We start from the raw sequence: 20,478 nt of genomic DNA, 5'->3' as shown, positions 1-20,478 counted from the left end.
AATATACAACTATGTTCTGAGGGGCTTTGGGGGGAAGAAGAAGAAGTAAAAAACAAAGAGAAGATTGGCAAGAGATGTTAGCTCAGGTGCCAATCTTTAAAAGAAAAAAATATACAAAATCCACATTGATTTCATTCATTATCAGAAAATGGATTCTAAACATCTGCATGAAGAAGCAGAACAGAAGCTTTTTTCAGAAAATCATTTGGAATTGCTTAAGGAAACTTCCAGAAAACCAGACATTTTTGAGAGACTTACTTCAGCCTTGGCTCCAACATGTAAGAACACCAAGATTTTTAAAAAGGGAATCTTGAGTCTGCTCTTCCAAGGAACAAAGAAGGAATTTAGTCACACAGGAAGGGGCAGACTTCATGTTGAGATCCACATCCTGCTGTGCAGTGACCCTGGGACCAGGAAGCCCCAGCAGCTGTAGTATGTGTCCAGCCTGGTCCCCTGGGACCAGTACACATCTGGGCAAGGCTGCAGTGCCGTGGACCTAAGAGCACATGTAGTGAAAGGCCCCGAGATGAGGCAGCTGGTTCTGCAGACTGGTGCCCCTGTCCTGAGTGACAATGGCATCTGCTGTATTGATAAGTCTGAGAAGATGAATGAAAGTACAAGATCAGTATTGCATAAAGTCATGGAACTGCCGTCTCTCTCCATTATTTGTCAGCTCAACACACACGCCTGTATCCTACCAGCAGCAAATCATGTGGAGTCTCAATGGAACCCTAAGGAAACTGCCATTGAAAATGTCCAGCTACTTCCCAGGTTCTTATCAAGGTTTGATTTGATCTTCCTTGTGCTGGACCTGCAGGATGAAGCCTCTGCCAGGCGCCTGGCTCACCACCTCGTGGCTCTGCACTGCCAGAATGAGGAGCAAGGGGAGGAGGAGTTCACGGACAGGGCAGCGCTGAGGGACTACACTGCTATGCTCACGGCACAGTCACGGCTTGGCTGGGGCTGGAAGCCAGCCAGGCTCTCCTCGAGGCTTATGTAGACGTGAGGAAGATCAGTCGTAGCCGAGGAATGGTTTCTCCCTACTCTCGACAGCTGGAATCCTTAATTGGCTTAGTAGAAGCCCATGCTAAAGTATGATTTTCAAACAAAGTTGAAGCAGTTGATGTCGAAGAGGACAAACGCCTCCATCAAGAGACTATTCAGCAGTCTGCACCTGACTGGCGGGGGGGGGGGGAAATGCCTATTCTTACTACAGGAATGAGTGCCACCTCTTCTAAACAGAAAGAAGAATTTGCTGAAGCATTGACAAAACTTATTTTATCTGAAGGCAAAACACTAGCTCTTAAGTACCAGCAATTTCTTGAAAATATTTGGGGACAATTTAACATAGCAATTACCAATATGTTTGGAGAAGCACTGTGTGCCTCAGCTGCTGCTGACTTCTTGACAGTGACTGAAAAACTGTTCACTTGTTCTGAAGGTCTTGCGGCCATGCTGTGTGTTCTGCTCGCCTGCACCTGGTGTTGCACTTGCTTACTTGCTTCCCTGAATGTGCAGCTTATAGCCAATCAGCTGCCACCACTGCCGTCAATAGAAATAGGTTCCTTTTTCTGTTAATTGAGGTAACATTGGTTTGTAACATTACATAAATTTCAGGTGTACACCATTGTTTTTCAACTTCTGTATAGACTACATTATGTTCACCACCGAAAACCTGGTTGCCACACATCTCTGTACACATGTGCCCCTTTACCCCTTCCAACCTACCTCTACCCCTCCCCCTCGGTAACCGCCCATCTATTCTCCTTATCTATGTGTTTGTTTGTTGTTGTCGTTGTTTTATTTTCCACATATGTGTGAAATCATGCAGTATTTGTCTTTCTCCCTATGACTTATTTCACTTAGCATAATACCCTTGAGGTCCATCCTTGTTGTTACAAATGGCAACATTTCATCTTTTTTATGGCTGAGTAGTATTCTCTTGTATTTATCCATTCATCCTCTGATGAGCAGTTAGGTTGTTTCTAAGTCTTGGCTCTTGTGGATAAGGCTGCAATGAACATAGGGAGGCAGATCTCTTTTCAAATTAGTTTTTGTGTTCTTTGGAAACAGATTCTTAAAATCCTTATTTGGCCTATAAAATTTTTCTAACTTGGGTTCAATTTCCTTAGTAAAGTGTAAGTTTTCCTTTTTGTTCACATTTAAGTAAAAATACTGTGCCAACTAGTAACATAGGCAGCAGAGATTATTGTGAAGTGTGTTTTTTAGCACCAGTGCTTTTAATTTGTATGTGTGCACAGATAGCAGGATGTCAGTATTTTTTGAAAATAGCAGTCTGGTCGTGCGTTTTGTGCTATACCTTCTACTACCCATCACCCGTCTGCTGGGGGTTTTTGTAATGTGACCCGAGGCTTGGCCAGATCTCCTTTCCCTGTTATCACACCCAACTGCAATTCTTCTAGAAGCTTGTTCTCAAGGCCACTGGAAGACCAGAAATGAGTGATTGGAAATAATTAGGTTTTAGGCTAACTTCTGCCACTTTATCCTAATATATAAAACTTTTTCCTAAATGATAGAATTTTAAAAGTAATAAAATAAAACTTCTTTTGGCTAACTACCTTAGCTTCCACTTCCAAACTTACATAATTTTGGTGATAAACACTATCTTGCTTTAATAAAAATGCCACAAATGTTTTGTTATTAACTATATTGAGGGTATTATTTGAGAAGATATTTTTTGAAATTGTATAAAGAATGTACCCTTCCATTTTTGTTTTACTACTTTTTCTACTTAATTTTTTTTTTTTTTTTTTTTTGGTGAGGCAGGTTATCCCTGAGCTAACATTTGTGCCGATCTTCCTCTATTTTGTATGTGGGATGCCACCACAGCATGGCTCAATTCCACCCCCAGGATCCAAACCTATGAACTCTGGGCCACCAAAGCAGTGTGTGAACTTAACCACTACACCCCTGGCTGGCCTCTCAAATTTTTTTATTTATTAGTTAACTATGACAATTTTAGAGTAGCAAGGTAAAATAAAGTTAATCTAACCTCTTCTCCCCAATTTTAAGGTAGAGAAAACTGAGCCTCAGAAAAATTAAATGACGTAAGAGTTGATTACACAGTAAATTAGTTTTAAATGCCAAGTTTTCTTGTTTCCGATTCTGTGTTCTATGTACCACACCACTTACCATTTTTATTGCTCATAGCAGCATTTTTTATTCACTATTGTCAAAATCACTTGGCTAAAGATAACACATACACCAAGAAATCAAGGTACAAGCACCATGTGCTAATATTGTATAAACAGTATCTTAGTGTTAATTTAGCTTTTCAAATGCCTTGAAGTTGGAGTGTACATTGAAGAGTCTGCAAGAGGACTATTGCAAAGGCGTAGACAGCATTGTTGAAAGCTCTTGTAGCAAAAAGTTTATTTGCTCTCATATGCATTGTTTAGTTTATTATGAGAAGCTACATTTAATTGTAATAAATATTTTGGTAAGGAGTCTTCATATTATGTAATTTAAATTTATTGATTTTATGTACCCTAGAGCAAGCTTGCAAATCTTTTTCACCAAATAAGTAAAAAATAAAAGCTGGACTGCTCTGGATGACAGTGGGGGAGGATCTCCACAGGTGGACTCCCACCACAATTGGTTCTCAGAACCACAGTTCAAAACCGCTTCCCTGGGACGTTTAGGCATCTGTGGAATCCATACAGATCTACTCTCTTTCTCACAGATCGTGAAACACTACTACACCCACACAATGTGGGCAGCCTATTTTTACTTACAGACTTGTTCTATGATTAAATGGCAATCATTTTCTGTTTTTGCTTACTGTTAATATTGAGACAGTTCCGAGAGTACAGTTTTTTCAATCATGTTTTCATCACTCTTTCAACAGTGATTTGGCAAATGCCTATACTGCAGAATGTGTTATTCAAACTTTTCTGTGTTATTACCTACAAAGGAATCTAGAGCCTAATAGTGAATATGGGCTAAGTACACAAAAAGCTATAGCCTCAAGTGAGAGACCACGAAAGGCCCCACTGTGGTAGAAATAGGATCCTGGGGAATCTTTGGGGAGAGGGTGGTGGCTGTGGGTCACCCCCAGATCCCCGCTTCACGCAGGAGGCACTCCTTCTCCAGAGGGCACTCAGGAACTGTCCTGGGCAGAAGGGAGCTGTCCACTCCCTTTCTGGAAGAGCACGCAGCCAAGGACTGACCATTGCAGAACTAGAAAGGTCTGGGTCCCATTTGGAACGAGCCCAAGGAGTTGCTGTAACTCTAGACTGGCCCGTGGGATCCTCAGAGCCCCTGCCACACTCGCACAGCAGCGTCACCTCACCCTCTGTCCTGTCCCACTTCTCTCACTCCCTTGCGGGTGCTTTTCTCAGGAGCACTTCAAGGACCCCTCCCTCACATAAGCAAGTCCCCATTTCAGAGCTAGATCCTGGGGAACCTGACCCAAAACAGAGAAAATGGAAAAATTTGCAAGGAACTGATAGCATCTTAATGGAAACTTGAAAATGAACATGTTTGAGATAAGTAAGGCTATAGAGAAGAGGATATTTCAGGTGGTGAGATCACTCTGGCTGACACATCTATTGGAATAAATCATATGGACAATGACAAAGACTGATTAATTTACCAGAGTGCACAGAACACATGGAGGGAATAGTTTGGACTGGAAAGAGATTGATAATTTATTTTGTATGTAAATCAAAGACCCTAAATAATTTTTGAGCATGACTATGACAAAATCAGAGCTGAGTTTTAGAGAGAATATGCTTACATCTTTTGTTTAATTAATAAAACTAAGAAAAATCTTAAACTCAAAATATTCATATAAAAGCACCAATATTTTTTGGGTGTTCTACATGATATGCCAATCAAGATTTGATAGACGCTTGTATCAAATACTTCCACATTGGCTCAGTTGATCAATTTCTGCTAAATCCTTTGTGGTAATTATTTTCAGTACCAAATGTAGGAAAATAAGAATATATCAACATTTGTCGCAGTATCTCAAATCTTTTAGTACCAATACATTTTCTCATATTGATACATGTTGATACATATTATATCTAAAAGAGATATCTTGATATGTGTTGAAACCTAGAAGCATATTCTTTAGAATGGCAAAAATATTGAAATTACTCTAATTCTTACATGGTAATGTATTCATTCAACAAATATTTATTGAATATCACCATATGCTATACTGTGAGATCACAGAATAAGGAAGGAAAATAGAAATATCAAAAATAATTACAAGTGTGGTCAGTTCTACAAAAGGGGAAACCCCAACTGTTCTGGAAATTTGTGACTGGAGGACCTACATAGGAGGAAGAGTGACAGATAAGTGGAAACATTTAAGGTGAGTGGCATTAGCCAGGAAAAGAAAGAGAAGGGCTGGGACAGCCCAGTGATGTAGTGCTTAAGTTCGTGTGTTCCGCTTCAGTGGCCCGGATTCATGGTTTGGATCCTGGCTGCAGAACTACACACTCCTCATCAAGCCATGCTGTGGCGGTGTCCCACATACAAAATAGAGGAAGATTGCCACAGACGTTAGCTCAGTAACAATCTTCCTCAAACAAAAAGAGGAGGATTAGCAACAGAGGTTAGCTCAGCGCCAATCTTCTTCAAAAAAAAAAAAAAAGAAGAAAAGAAAAGAAAGGGAAAGGTATTCCAGGACTGTGGAAAGGAGAATGTGTGAGGGCAATAGAATGTTAGCAGGCTTGGAGGAAAGAGGTTGGCACATTTAAGCCTCTGAAATAAGACTGGGGTGGCTAGAATAAAGACAGAATAGGGACATTGCTCCTCATTAGTCAAAAGAGGTAGACGGGGAAAGATCTTGAAAGGTTTTGTAGACCACGTTAAAGTTAAAGTAAAATAAGTTCCTAAACTTTATTCAAGGAGTAAGTTTAAGTCACTGAAGTATTTGAAACAGGTATTTAAATCAGATTACTCAGTGGCCGCCAAGTGGAGAATCTATTCTGCAGCTGCCATTGGACCAGCACAGCCTGGATGAGGAAACAACAGTCAAGAGGCTGATGCTCCAGTGCAGGGGAAGCCTGGGCCGTGGTGGGTCCTGGGGATGATGGAAGTCAATGTCTTCCAGGGTATTTAGGCGATTGGAATAAGATTCTATGGTCCAACAATGTGTGGGGAAGAAGAAGAAGAAAAGGGTGATTCTAGCTTTCTGGTTTGGTCAAAAATAACTCTAATAAGTTTTTTTTCTTTTACTTTTGTACTTAAGGAATGGAAACATCCTATTTTGCCTTTTGTATAAAGCACTATGTACCATTTAGAATTTATAAACCTGAAGGAGAGAGAGAGAATTTAGGAAAACATAATCCGACTTACCAGAAACAGTACTGATGTGGAATATAAGATAGCATTTTTACAAAAATGTGTGAAAATAAACGTTTTGCCAGAAGAGCTTTAAAAATGCAGTCTGTGCCCTTGGGATAGTCCTCTTGTGGACTCATCAATGTACACTCCAACTTCAGGGCATTGGAATCATAAAGTGTGTAAAATGGTGTAAATTTTATTTTAATTCAGTCCAACAGCATGCAATTTTTGGGCAATCCATTATGAAATATTTATGTTATATTGGACACACAGTTTACATAGTCTAGAAGAAAAAGTATGAGGCAAAAAGTTTGAAGAAAAGTATGGAAATTTCAGTTCAGATTCTTCAGAGAACTAGTTGTCTGGGCCTCAATTTCTTCTTCTCTAAGATGTAGCTGGCATGGCCAAAATGCTGGTAACGTTCTATTTACTCAGTTTGCTCCAAGTCTCTATTTTGAATGACTATTTGAATATGTATGTATATATGTAAATATATGTATTTATCTATATGCACATATATACACATGTTCATGTTGTATGGCAACTAAATATTTCACACAGAGTAAATTTTTTCTTTTTATTTTTTTCTTTTGCATCTCGCGTCGCAGTTTTTATCAACCCTTCTGTTAGGGACTTTTCTCTGTGAAATTAACTTATGAAACCTGAGGGCATCAGGACACCCAGCTGACTCTGGCATCTCCCAGTGTGTTCACTGGCTTGCTGGGCTCATGTTTATTTAACAAGGTGTCCTTGGTTACCAAGTATGTCTGCAGGTTGCAAGGAACCTAGAGATGTGTATAAGGAAATCAGAGGAGTGTCATAAATATTGGATGTTCCATATGATCCTCCAAAAGCATCTGTAAGTTACTTTGCAGTTCAAGCATAGGAAAAAATCCTTCAGCTTATAAACAGAGTGAAATACATTCTCAGTAAACATTTTTTCTTCTTTTTTTCCAATTTATCCTATCCATAGGGGAACAGCAAACTTTTGCCTTTTCAGAAACTGATTCTCCAGTGGTAAATTATTCCTGACCTTTGATTATACTCTTTTTATTTCTCTTCTCCTCTGCTTTCTATATTTGATGCCCACTGGTATTTCTATATAGAGTAGGAAGGATGAAATCCAAACCAATTTTACTTGTATTTTTAAAAAGGTTTACTCTGGCAGCAGCTTTTACTGTCAATTTAAAGGACACTTAGAAATTACTTGTACGTATTATTCATACTATCCATGTCCCATTAGCTTATTTTGTCTGGAATCTGCTGAATCACCAAGAGATAAAAGACACAACTGTGCATGCACAAAGATAATGACTGCTCATTACCACCTGGCCAGCACGCATTTTTGTCAAGGCTCTGTTTTCAAGGTTAATCTGAGGATAGATGAAAGAAAAAACACCCCAAAACTCAAAAGCATGGGAGTATTGTTCGGCAATCAAAAATCAGAGTGGTTAAGTCTGGGTAAGGTAACAAGGGGCTTCAGTTAAAGGGTTTATTTGCTTAAAATACTGACTTCTCAAGTATCCCTTGTATCTTCATGAGGGAAGATTTTACTGATTACACATGCTAACAGCTCATTAAGAATATAATACAAAGAAGATAAATTATGAAGTCAAAAAGGTGAACAAGATAAGTAGAGGTCACAGTAAACTAAATGTAGGTCCCAAGATTTATGTTTTTTTTGTACCATTTGTAATGTAAATGGACTAAGTTGCTCAGTATTAGATACCAGCCAGGGATAAAGACATTGGCCCAGAGTGCCATCTGAGTATTGATTGGGAATAGCAATAATATAGTGCCAGGCAGTCTAATGCTCAAAAGTTTAAAAATTTCAGGAATATAGCGTATTTGCAACGTGGAAATCATATTGATATACAATATTCTTTCTCTTTTTCCTAGGAATAAAGTGTTAAAGTGGAAATTGAAATTCTGATACAATTATGAGATATTTGATTAGAGGTAGATATGTGGTTGAGGACAAGAAAAGCCCTTATAAAAAGATTTCTGAATACCAGTCTTTTGAATTTATGTGTAGTAATAGAGGCTATATTGTCAGTCAAACTCCTATGGTATTTGCCATTTGGAGGTATTAATGATAGTAAGATCCACTGTACTTACGCCAATCTTTAAAATCTTAAGTGATAATTGGATTCTTTGAGATATTAGTACTGAACAGACATGCAGGATCAAATTGACTTGCAAGATAGGATAATTTATCCGTATCAAAGATAGAGGCAATCAAGAGGCACAGACAAAGGAAAGAGATTACAGGACATTCTGCACGGCTCCTCAAGGCCTTTCTTCCCACTTTGGACAAGCACGTTCTGTCTCCAAGGAAGGTTTTGCAGGTTTACCACACGCACCAGGGAGCATTGACGTTATGAAATACCTTCATTTCTACCCTGGAAAGTGAAAAGCTCCGTCACCTTCTTCAGGGAGCCATAAGCCATTAATCCACGGATTCTGAGTTTAGTCACTACAGTAATTCTTTAGCCTGGGCATCCTGGTCAAGACTTTTGTAGATAGGGACTCTTCTTCCTGGTAAATATAACTGGTCTTTTTACCTGGAGTTCCCATTGACAAGGACATTAGACTCACTTACCTCCTTTCTATTTTGTCTCCTCTCAGGCTGCCTCCCACACACACACCAGTAAAAGGCTGAATAGATCCTAGACCAGTTACTTTAACTCTTTTCTCCCCAAATACTAATCTATGAGATGTAATTGAGTCAAAATTTGCAAAAACATTTTCCAAAGCCATGTAAATATTCAAGCATATAATGTAATTTTGCAACCCCACTAAATTTTAGTTTAAAAAGACCAGGGGCTGGTCCAGTAGCACAGAAGTTAAGTGTGCACGTTCCGCTTCAGCAGCCTGGGGTCCACCGGTTCGGATCCCGGGTGCAGACATGACACCACTTATCAAGCCATGCTGTGGTGGGCGTCCCACATATAAAAACAAAAGTAGATGAAGATGGGCACAGATGTTAGCTCAGGGCCAGTTTTCCTCAGCAAAAAGAGGAGGATTGGCAGCAGATGTTAGCTCAGGGCTGATCTTCCTCAAAAAAGAAAAGAAAAGAAAGAAAGAAATAAAAATAAAAAAAAAAAAGACCAGAAGCATGCCTACAATTTCTAGCAGAACTAGAAAGTCTCCAAAATTAAAGAATGAAATAAACATGTAGATAATGATGATGATGATGATGGTGATGATAGTAATTAGGCTCTCACCATTTATCAGTCCCTCTTCTATATTCTTTACATGTGTTACATCATAAGACTCATAATAATCTTCTGGGGTAGGTAATATTATCTTTGCTATTTAACAGATGTAGAAATTGGGGAATAGAGAAGTTAAATGACTTAGCCAAGTTTACACAGCTAGTAGATTCTGATGCCATTGATCAAATCCAGGAAGTCTGACTCCAAAATCTATGCTATTGACTGCTCAATCGTAGATGAGAAGAATGCAGACATATCAAATGCAACATAATTTTTATTAATAAAACTGGATAATAAAAGAGAAGCTGTCTTATTAGGAAATAATAGTGAAGGATCAGTTTTGTTGATTATTACTGTTGCAAAAATGGAATAGATTAAATGTTGAAAATAATGATTAAACAATGGTTTAATTGAAAGCCTGTTATGAACTTAGTGTCATGACATGGGCTACAACTTGTGGATGAAGTAGGAGATATCACAAACTCATCATAATGCCTGCCAAAAAAGACTACAAACTGAGTTAGAGGTAATGGCAAATGAGATAAATTTAAGGAGCAATATCATAAAGGTGATAATTGAAGCAATTTACAAACTGGGATAATTTGTCTAAATAAATGTGATTATCAGGCCAAAATTCTAAGTTAGAATTACTTTAGCATAGAAGTGACTCAGAATGTGATTTTTATTTGTAAAATCCTAAATAATGTGAAGGCTGATAAACTAAACTGAGAAAAGAATGGTAAACAAGAAAGAGAGAAGTATGACCTACATTGCCATCTGTTGGGGAAATGAACATCTGTCATGTTGAACAAAAGAGGAAGCTTGGAAATTCCCAATGAATCTCAACAGCCAGTGCTACGATTTAAGAGCAAAAACAGATTTCAAGTCTCATTTAGCTTTTTTCTTTTAATTTGGAAAAGATACTTAAAGAAGGAGGAAAAATAAACCTCCAATAACTTAAAGACTGTAGCTTTTAAGATTCCCACGTATAATTTTAGATCAAATTAGAATAGAATTGAGCAGAAGAAAGAATACTGTCAAAACTTGTCTCCAGAGTAGATTTATGCTCTCCAGAAGCATCTTGTCAAATGGATCCATGCATGCCACAAGGTATGGTGGCAAAAATCCTAGCCTGGAATTTAGTCTCAGCTTTAACGTGGTGTCATTTTTAGTAGTCATTTGACTCTTTGGGTCTAAATTTCCTTGTCTGTAAAGTGGATGAGTTTGGATTGAGTGAATCTCAACATTACTTTCAATTTTGCTCCTATTTATACTGTGCACCTATTAAAAAAATAGTCTGTTAATAATTGCATGCTTAAGATAATATTTATTTTATAGACAGAAATAGTGTTCTACAACTTCCCTTATGTTTTATTATTATCATTATTATATTACTTCTTCTGAAATCTGACATCAGTATCTTTTCTATCCTTTAGGGTGGAGTTAGTGGGTTGACTGGTGAGCTAGAATTTGGAGAAAATGGAGGCAATCCCAACGTCCACTTTGAAATTCTTGGAACCAACTATGGAGAAGAGCTTGGCCGAGGTGTTCGCAAAGTAAGACCCAGAGACATTAGTAAATGTCTTTTCCTATAATAATTATGGTTTCGTTTGATTGTTCTCCACGCAACATGATCACAATCTCCATTAAAGTTCATATTGTAGCTTGAAAGGGGTGGGGGGAATTAGACATTTCAATGACCTTAAATACTTACCAGAAGTATTAAGCAATAAATTCTATTTACTCCTTAGAAGAATTTAAAGGAAAAAAATAATCTGATGATTGCTGAGGGAACTAGCGTCATCTTTCATTCATTATAATAATAATTCTTATAAAATAGTGAATTTAACATTTATACGATACATAGCTGCTTGGTTTTTAACTTGTAGCATCCACAAAATCAGAATAAGAGCTTTGATAAATTTCATATGGTAAGAGGGAAAATCTACTGTAAAGTGAGATAGTGTAGTATTTCAACTTCTATATGTGTCATGCAATAAGGAGAAAGTGGTTTGCAGGAAATGAGCTCTGGTTATGTACTACAGATTACATGTAAGCAGCAGAGTACGAATAAAGGATGTTTCCCGAAATACAGTGACAATAACTTTCTCAAGCAGATATATGAAAGCCCCGGGACAAATAACCTTTCTATAGTTTGGATTTGCCATTTTTATATATTTTTGATAGGGAAAAACCAACAGTAATTGCGCATGTAAAGCTCATAACTATAAATTTCTAACTGTGTAAACTTGGCTACGTTGAGAGTAAGAGGTTCTTCAGTAGGTGTTTCTTTTTAGTGCTGAGATGTAGGATGAAGAAAAACAGACAAAACGAAATTAGGATTTCTTCTAATTAGCAATAAAAACCTCTCACTAAATTTGTGCTAGGGGAGGTGAAACTATCTTAATGCGTTTTTAATTACTGTTTTATAGTGAAGCATAGCAAACATACAGAAAACTGCATGAAACACAAGGATAGGTTAGTGAATTATTTTAAAGGAAACAGCCACTACTATGGCCAAGAAATAGAACGTGTCAAGCATCCTAAACACCCCCATATATGTTTCCCTCATTACATCCTTGACCTCCCTTCTCAGAGGTATAATCATTAGTCTGAATTTTATGACACTCATTTCTTTACATTTTAAATATAATTTTATCACATGTATGTGCATCCTAAGATAATATAATTGAGTTTTGCCAATATTGCAATTTGTGAATGGACTCAATATGGCATTATTCTTTTTTCTTGCTTGCAGAATGACATTCAACACTCCCTTTGTGTTATTCATTCTTGTTACATGTAGTTGTAGTTTATTTATTTATGTTGCTGTAACAGTCTTCTGTGGTCTGTTTCCATTTTTAGACTATCATAAGCAATACTGTTGTTCATATTCTTGGACATATATCTTGGATATATACTCTTGTACTTGTGTGTGTATTTTTGTAGGTTTTGTATCCAGAAGTAGGATTGCTGCAGTACAAGAAAGTATATCTTGAACTTTACTAGATCACCTCAAACCCATTTTCATAGAGATTTACCAACATACATACTACCAGCAAAGCAATGAGTTCTCATTGCCTCATGTTCTCGCCAAATCTTGGTTTTGTCAGACTTTTACATTTTTATTGTTATTGGATATATAATAATATATCCTCATGGTTTCAGTTTGCATTTCCCTGATTATAAAAAGATTCTAGCATCCTTTCCTATATATTTTGGCTTTTCAGATTTCTTTTTGAGTTAATTTCCCATTCAAGTCTTTTGTCCATTGTTTTCTGTTGCCTTTTGTTGTTATAATTGATTCTAGGAGTTACATATATATTTTGAATATTAGTCTTTTGCTGTTTAATTATGTTGCAAATAGTTTCCTCTCTGTGTATTTTGTTTTCATACCATTCATAATATCTTTAAATTTAGTAGAATTATGAATTTTCTCCCTTATGATTATTGCCGTTTAGTCTTATGTAAGCAATCGTTCCTTACTGCCAGAGTCAAAAAGATATTACGCTCAATTATATTTCTAAGTTGTTATAGCTCTGCCTTTTAAATTGAAGCCTTTTATCCAACTGGACATTTTTTTAATATATAGGAAAAGAAGAGAGTACAATTTCACTCTTCAATACATTATCTTGTTTGTTTTTAATTGAGATTTAATTTAAATATGATAAAATGCACAAATTACGTCCACAATGGCTTTCAGTGATTGCATTCACCAATGTGACCACTACCCAGATCAGCTTATAGAACATTTCTGACACCCAAAAAGTCCCATCATTCCTGTTTCCACTCTTTCCAACACAGATAGTTTTGCCTGGTCTGGATGTTCATATAAATTGATGATGTAGTATATAAATTGGATGTTCATATAAATCGATGGTGTACTATATATTCATTTGCAGCATCTTTATCTCAATATGTTTTTTTTAGATACATCCTTATTTTCATGTGTCACTAATTTCTTTTTCACTTTTATTGCTGAATGGTATTATATTATATCTATATAATACAATATCTTTGAAAATTCCATTTTCTGTTGCTGATTTGAGAATGACATTGATATTTTATATTGATTTTATATTTTGCTCCCTTGCTCCACTCTTTAATTCTAATAACTTACCTGTAGATTTTGGTGAATTCTCTGAATATTGTCATCTGTGATTAACGATTTTACTCTTCCTTTCTAATTTATACATCTTTGATTTCTTCTTACCTAGTGCACTGACTAGGGCCTCCAGGGTGACACTGAATGCAAGTAATATTAATAGGCTTCCTTGGATCATTACCAATCACAGAGAAAAAGGTGTGAACATTACATTACTAAATATAATGTATTTCTTTTTCTTTTGTAACTTTGATCAGATTAAGGAAGCTCCACACATTCCTGGGATAAGCCCAATTTTTATATTTATATAAAATTAAACTATATTTATTTTTACATAAAGAATATTTGGTTTGGTACCACCTTGCTTAAGGTTTTTACATTGATGTTCATCACTAAGGTACTGAGGTCATGTTGGGCTCATGAATTGTGATGGAGCGGGTTTCCTCTTTTTCTATTCTCTGTGAGTTATATAAAATTGGAAGAATTTCTTCCTTGTGTGTTTGATAGATCATCCTAATGAAGCCAGCTGGACCTGAAATTCTCTTTGTGGTAAATTTTTTTGTATTACTGATTCTATTTTTTCATGGCAAATAAAAAATAAAAGTAATATTTTCTAATTCTTGTCAATTCAAGAAGTTTTATTCTTCTGATCTTTTAAAGTTTTCTTCTGTGTGTTTTTATATGCTCTATATGAGCATAAAATTGCTCATTATATCTTAAATTTTTAAATAGCTGAAACATTTTGAGATCTGGATTTATTTTCATTTCTGAATAGTTTTTTTGGTAAATAATACTGTATTATTATTATTATAAAGACTTCCACTTCTAATAATGCATTCTTCCCTAGAGAATGTGTTGTCTGCTAATAATAAAGTTGAACTATCTTCTTTTCCATTGCTATTTGGATGGCATTTTTTTTTTACTATCTTTTTACATTCAACTTTCCTGTATCCTTTTGTTCCACATATAATTCTCATAAAAAGCATATAACTGATTATTTGATACAAATTTGACTTTTATACCTAAAAACTAGAGCATTTCATGTATTTATGTGAAATGTATTTACTAATAATGTTCTAATACATTATTTACTAATACATTTGGGTTTAAGTACATTCTTGTACATTCTACCATTTTGTACATTCTATTTGTCTCATCTATTTTAAGATCCTTTTTTCTCCATTCTTGCCTTCTTTTGGATTGTTAATACATATTTTTTACTTTCCTCATCTACTGATTTACAAGTTCCATCCTCTGCTTCTGTCTGTTTAATACTTCCTCTAGAACTTACATGCATGCTCAATTTATCAACATCTAAAGTGAATCAATATCTTTGTGCTCCTCTCAGATAAAAGCATACTTACAACATTTTAACTCCATTTACTCAATGTATCCACCTCTCAAATTGTGTTATTATTGTCATGTTTTTAATGTTCTCTCTTTTTATTCCAAAATGTATTACCATTACTATTTTGTGCAATAAATATTTGCTTACATCTACCCACATATTTTCCACTTTTTTGCTCTACTTTTCTTCCTGCACCTGTATCTAGAATTGCTTTCCTTCTTCCTGAAGTACAGCTTTTAAAATTTCCTTTGTTGATGGTTTTCTTGTGGCCAGATTTCTCAGTTTTTGTTTATCTGAAGATGTCTTTATTTCATCTTCTTTCTTTAGATGTATTTCCCCTAGACGCAGAATTTTAAATTGCAGTCTTTAGTCTTTCAGCACCTTGATAATATTGCACTGACTCTGGCTTCAGTGTTGTTGAAACTATTAGGGAAGACCTGCCCTCAATTGTATTAAATTTAGTAATAAGAAACTAAAATTTAGCAATAAGAAACTAGCTACATTATCTAGAGACAGATGGGAACAAAATAATTAACATAGAGTCATAAAGTCAGTTTAATAGACATATAATTGAAGATTCAGAAAGTGAAAATATTTATAGGTTTATAGCAAGCAGTAATATATCTTTCTTTGGAGTTTTTGTTAGTTAATTTTCAAATATTAAAAAACATTTTATGACTTCATTATAATTGTGAAATTATAATTTATGACTTCATTATAATTATAATTGTATAATTCCTGAAGCAATACAAGCTAAGAAGAAAGAGTTTCAAGAAACAGAGAGGGGTGAGCAATGTAGCAGAAAAGCAGTAATATAAAGACTAAAAAAGGGTCCATGGAATTTAGGAATTCAGGGTTCAATAAGGGCAGTAGAGCAAATGGGTTAGGAACATGGCTGCTAAGGTCAGACTGTTCAAATTCTTGTTGTGTTACTCAAAACCAAGTGTCCTTGGGCATGTTATTAAATCCCTAAATAAGTTCAAGCTAAATGAGTTAGTAATGTGACACATCCAGAACTGTGTCCGATACACCAAAAAATATTGCAATTGATTGTCATTTATGGGGGAAATTTCAGTGGAGTGATAATGTCATATGTTTAAATAGCAACAAGTTGAAAAGTAAAAAGGAAGGTGATGAGTAGAAGAAGGTAAATACCGTATTAACTTGTTTGTCTATGAGAATGGTCATTAAATGGCTTTGTGAAATTGAGAGTGAGAAATTTCAGAATGTGAGACTTGAGTATGTTTGAATGCTCACAGACTGAGCCAGTAGAGAGGAAGAGAAAGAAGATAAAGGAAAGAAAGAGGATCATTGATAGAAGTCCAAGAGAAAGGGAGGATTGGGTCCAGAATTAGATGGAATGCTTAATCTTAGGCATGTAGAACACTGTTTTCCAGAGTGAAGGGAAGGAGGGAGCAAGGAAAGAATGGTGTAAATGCAAGCAAGTCTTCTTGTTCGGTGTCAAGAAGTTAAAGGAGTTCTTAAAAATATACTATCTTTTCTCGAAGTGGCAAGTGAGATTATCAGCTAAGAGAGACGTATAGCAGAAAACATTAGAGATAATGAGATTGGAGGTTTATAGACAGCAAGTAAGTTTTGCAATAGCCGTTGTGGCAAATAGAAGAGAGTTAATTAGGGAACACGGACGAATTTTCCAGGTAGGGCTGATGGCTCATAAGAGGTTAGAAATTGAAAATTCATCGTAGCAGTAAACTACATGACTGTATAATTCTGTGAGCAGCATTCAGTGGATGGAATGAATTTGAATTAATGTAGAATTGGGATTTCATCAGATTGTTTTTGTTTTGCTTTGTTGTTTTTTGATAGCAATACAATGAGGCAGTGAGGGTAAGGACATTGGCAAAAGAATGGCTGAAGTGATGAAGCATGAAATCTCACTTGGACATGTATGGTAATGAAGACAGGAGGCCTCTCAACAACAGAGAGAAAGTATGGCTCTAGAGAACAGAGCCCTCAGTAAGTCTGAAGAGGCTGTATTTTGATTTGGATTCAGTGAGAGACCTTCAGAGCTAGAAAGTTGTGTTTTGGGAGAGAGATATCTAAATTCATGGCTCTGACAGTGAATGGTTTCCAGACACTCAAAAAGTCAGGGTGTAAGCATGACAGACGTGGGCTTCATTTAGCCTTCTAGGATCAACGTAATTCTAAGATCAATGTAGTTGCTTCACCCCACTCTGTATTCATAGTCCATAATGTGTCCTCTATGCCATTCAGTTGACAATGAATCATATCCTTCAAGTTATGTCTACTTTATTCCTGTATCATATTAAAGAACTCCTGTAATTATTTATTTAACATGCTCCAACTTTCAAACTGGATTGAAACACTCCAGTGTGTTGGTATTATATAGAGATTATATGAAAAGGACCATAAATATTTACTTTACGGCACCTTTTACATTTTCGACACATAAAATTTTTTGTATTCTTGTTTTAAATTTTTTTAAGCATTCTTAATTTTTAAATATTTACTTGTTTTTGTAACAAAGGTTTTTCTACCAAACTGCAATTTTAATTAATTACTAAATTGACAAATCTCTAAATCTAGTTCTCAAGTAATTTTAGGAGTATTATGAATTAGTTTGTGGATTGCTAGCTCCATTTATAAATGGAGCAGTTCCTTCATATGGGCATTAACACATATACAATGTCTTCAAAGATACTTATCAAGGGAAAGCATTAGTGTGCAAATACTTACAGTATAGATTAGATGTGTGTCCGTAATTAAGGTTCCACTTCCAGTATCTCCATGTCTCAAAAAGAGTGAGTGGCTTTCCAATTGATGAACTGTCAAGCTGTCAGTGTTTATTCTGCTGCCAGTGGCTAAGTGTGCACAATGCCTGCAGCCTTACCACCTCGAGCAGGGATACTGTCAGCTCTCATAAACTAAGCAGGGTTGTGTCTGCTTAGGATTTCAATGTGAGATTGACCAAGTCCCAAATTTTGGACTAGTCTTGCTCCCTTGGCATTGTATGAGAGAAGGTTCCAATTTTTTTTTAATTTGGCAGGAATGTGAAAAAGATTAGTTAATTTTCTCTAATCCTGATTAAAATGAAGAGCTTTCCCACTTTGATATTTTTTATACTTTCTTTTACTTTGATATAAGGTGGTGTTTCATTCAGTAGATGGTGTATGCAAGGTGTTAGACACTGTGCATCCTTTAAGACCTAATCAGGCGAACCTTAAAGCCAAATTTTGAAATCATCAAGGTTTTCTATATCCTTAAACTTTCTGCAAGAATATATGGTTTTTCCTGTTTCTGTTCATCACCATACAAAATTTCCAAGAAGAAACATAATTTAAGTAATAACATTCTATCTAATCTTCTAAAGCTAAATTTATTAGAAGACATTAAAAATAAGGATTAAATTAAGTATTTACTTTAAAGGATCAGTTTATGTTTTTTCTTAGAAGAGGAATTCTACACGATAGCTTTTTTGCTTAGTGTATAAATTTTTCTTTGTTTGGTTTGGTTTTGCCAATGCTACTTGCATTTTATTGTGAGGACTGAGTTTCAGCATTAAAATTTAATACTCTAGACTTAATGTCCTTGAACTTTATCACAAAGAGGAAAATAAGGCCAGGAAAAATAGATTAAAACTGGTTTCACAACCAATCTTAATTGCATAGTAATGCTTAGTATCTTCATAAAATTGTTTTCTTATGTAAGTTGATGAAATAAAATGACACAGCAGAGATATTCTGGCTCCCAGGTATAATCGTTTCTCAGATAGGATTAGAATCTTTACTCAGCTTCTCCAACATTAAATTCACAAATATAAAACCTACAGCTTTGTGTTCTTGGGAAAACCTAATGTACTGTTTTGGCAAAGGGTATTATAGATTGTCATTGGTCTATTTTTAATGAATTGCAATATTTTACTGCCTTGTACTGAGAAAGAGGAAAAAAAAACTCTCGCCTTCAAATGGTCAATGATTAAATATTATACTGATAGTCTTCACTATTGCATTTGTATTCCGTTTCTGCAATATTTAAAATAGTATTTGCCTTTTTGTATTACCCTGCTTTATATTTCCTTAGAGCACTTTTTGCAAACTGAAATTATATGGATACATATCATTATACATATAATATTCATATATGTGTATATGTGTGCATATATGATATACATACCCACAGGCAGCTATAATAAATTTACTTGTTTATAGTCTGTCTTTTCCACTGCAATGTAACTCCATGAGACACAAATGTTCTTGTTCCTTGCTATATCCCCCAATGCATGACATACAGTAGATGTTCATTAAGTATTTAATGACTAAACTAATGAATACATGTGCATACTGACATAAGAATCTGTAAGATTCTTTTCTGCATCTACAAGTGTAACAACTGTGTTTTTCCTTTATTCAAGTGAAAAATAACAATTTTATGCACATAAATTAGTTGTTGGCATGCCATTTTAGAAAATGAATATGTAGGGCCAGCCTTATGGTCTAGTGGTTGAGTTTGGTGCACTCCACTTCAATGGCCCAGGTTCTCAGGGTTTAGATCCCAGGAGCAGACCTACACCACTCGTCAGCCACACTGTGGCAGCATCCCACATATAAAGTGGAGGAAGATTGGCACAGATGTTAGCTCAGGACTAATCTTCTTCAAGCAAAAAAAAATGTTTTGAAAGGGGAAGGTTGGTAACAGATGTTAGCTCAGAGCTAATCTTCCTCAACAACAGCAACAAAAAATAAATTAATAAAAAAGAAAGAAAATGTGTAATTACACCCTTTCCGTCACTGTATCCTCATTGCCTAGCAGAGTTGGCCACTTGGTCACCAAAAACATAATCAATTATTTTAGTGGTTATTAAGTAAGATTATGTAGTTTGTTTGCAAGGATTCATAGAGAATAGGGAAATAATAGGTTGACCATTCCAAGCAACTAGATTGATCATTCTAAGCAAAATGGAAAAGACCCACAAAAGTGCAAGTTCTTTAGGAATTATTGGTATTTGTAGTTCAAGATCATTTTCTAACAACTAGGCTAGATTTAATATGTAGTAATGGGAAAAGCAGATAGCCTTTGCTGTCAGACACACCTGTGTTGAAATTCTGATTCTGTCACTTACTGTGTTATCTTAGGACTACTAAACCCAGTGAGTCTCAATTTCTTTATCTGTAAAATGTGAATAATAATACCCATCACTTTAGATTGTTGTAAGGATTAAGTGAAGTTATGTTTGTAGGTTACATAATGAGGGATAATTCAAATAATGCCAATTTGCAAATGGACAGTCTTCTATGTGATTCATTTTCAAGCCAATACAAGGAATGAAAAGTCTAGCTGCTATTCTGACAAGAAATTGCTATGCAAGCTGGGGAAATAATTTTCTTTTAGGTGCGATTGACGGAGCATTATACATGACAATCACAATGACAGCATGAAACATTAACCTTTTGTTTCGTTTAATGTCCTTTCTGACTCTAAAATTCTACAAGTCTGTTAATGAAGAC

The 20,478-nt window shown here is 35.7% G+C and overlaps 1 protein-coding gene across 1 annotated transcript in view; it reads left to right on the top strand.

Annotated features, from left to right (window-relative positions):
• The window catches only part of GRID2 (glutamate ionotropic receptor delta type subunit 2), a 1,366,457-nt gene that overhangs the window by 840,240 nt on the left and 505,739 nt on the right, over positions 1-20,478 (top strand). Inside the window, exon 8 of the mRNA XM_046657173.1 lies at positions 10,976-11,095. Coding sequence (XP_046513129.1) covers positions 10,976-11,095 — 120 coding nt within the window. The remainder of the gene's footprint in view (positions 1-10,975; positions 11,096-20,478) is intronic.

Source organism: Equus quagga, chromosome 3 (genome assembly GCF_021613505.1).
Source record: "Equus quagga isolate Etosha38 chromosome 3, UCLA_HA_Equagga_1.0, whole genome shotgun sequence".
Classification (NCBI taxonomy): domain Eukaryota; kingdom Metazoa; phylum Chordata; class Mammalia; order Perissodactyla; family Equidae; genus Equus; species Equus quagga.
This window is presented reverse-complemented; position numbering and strand designations above follow the sequence as displayed.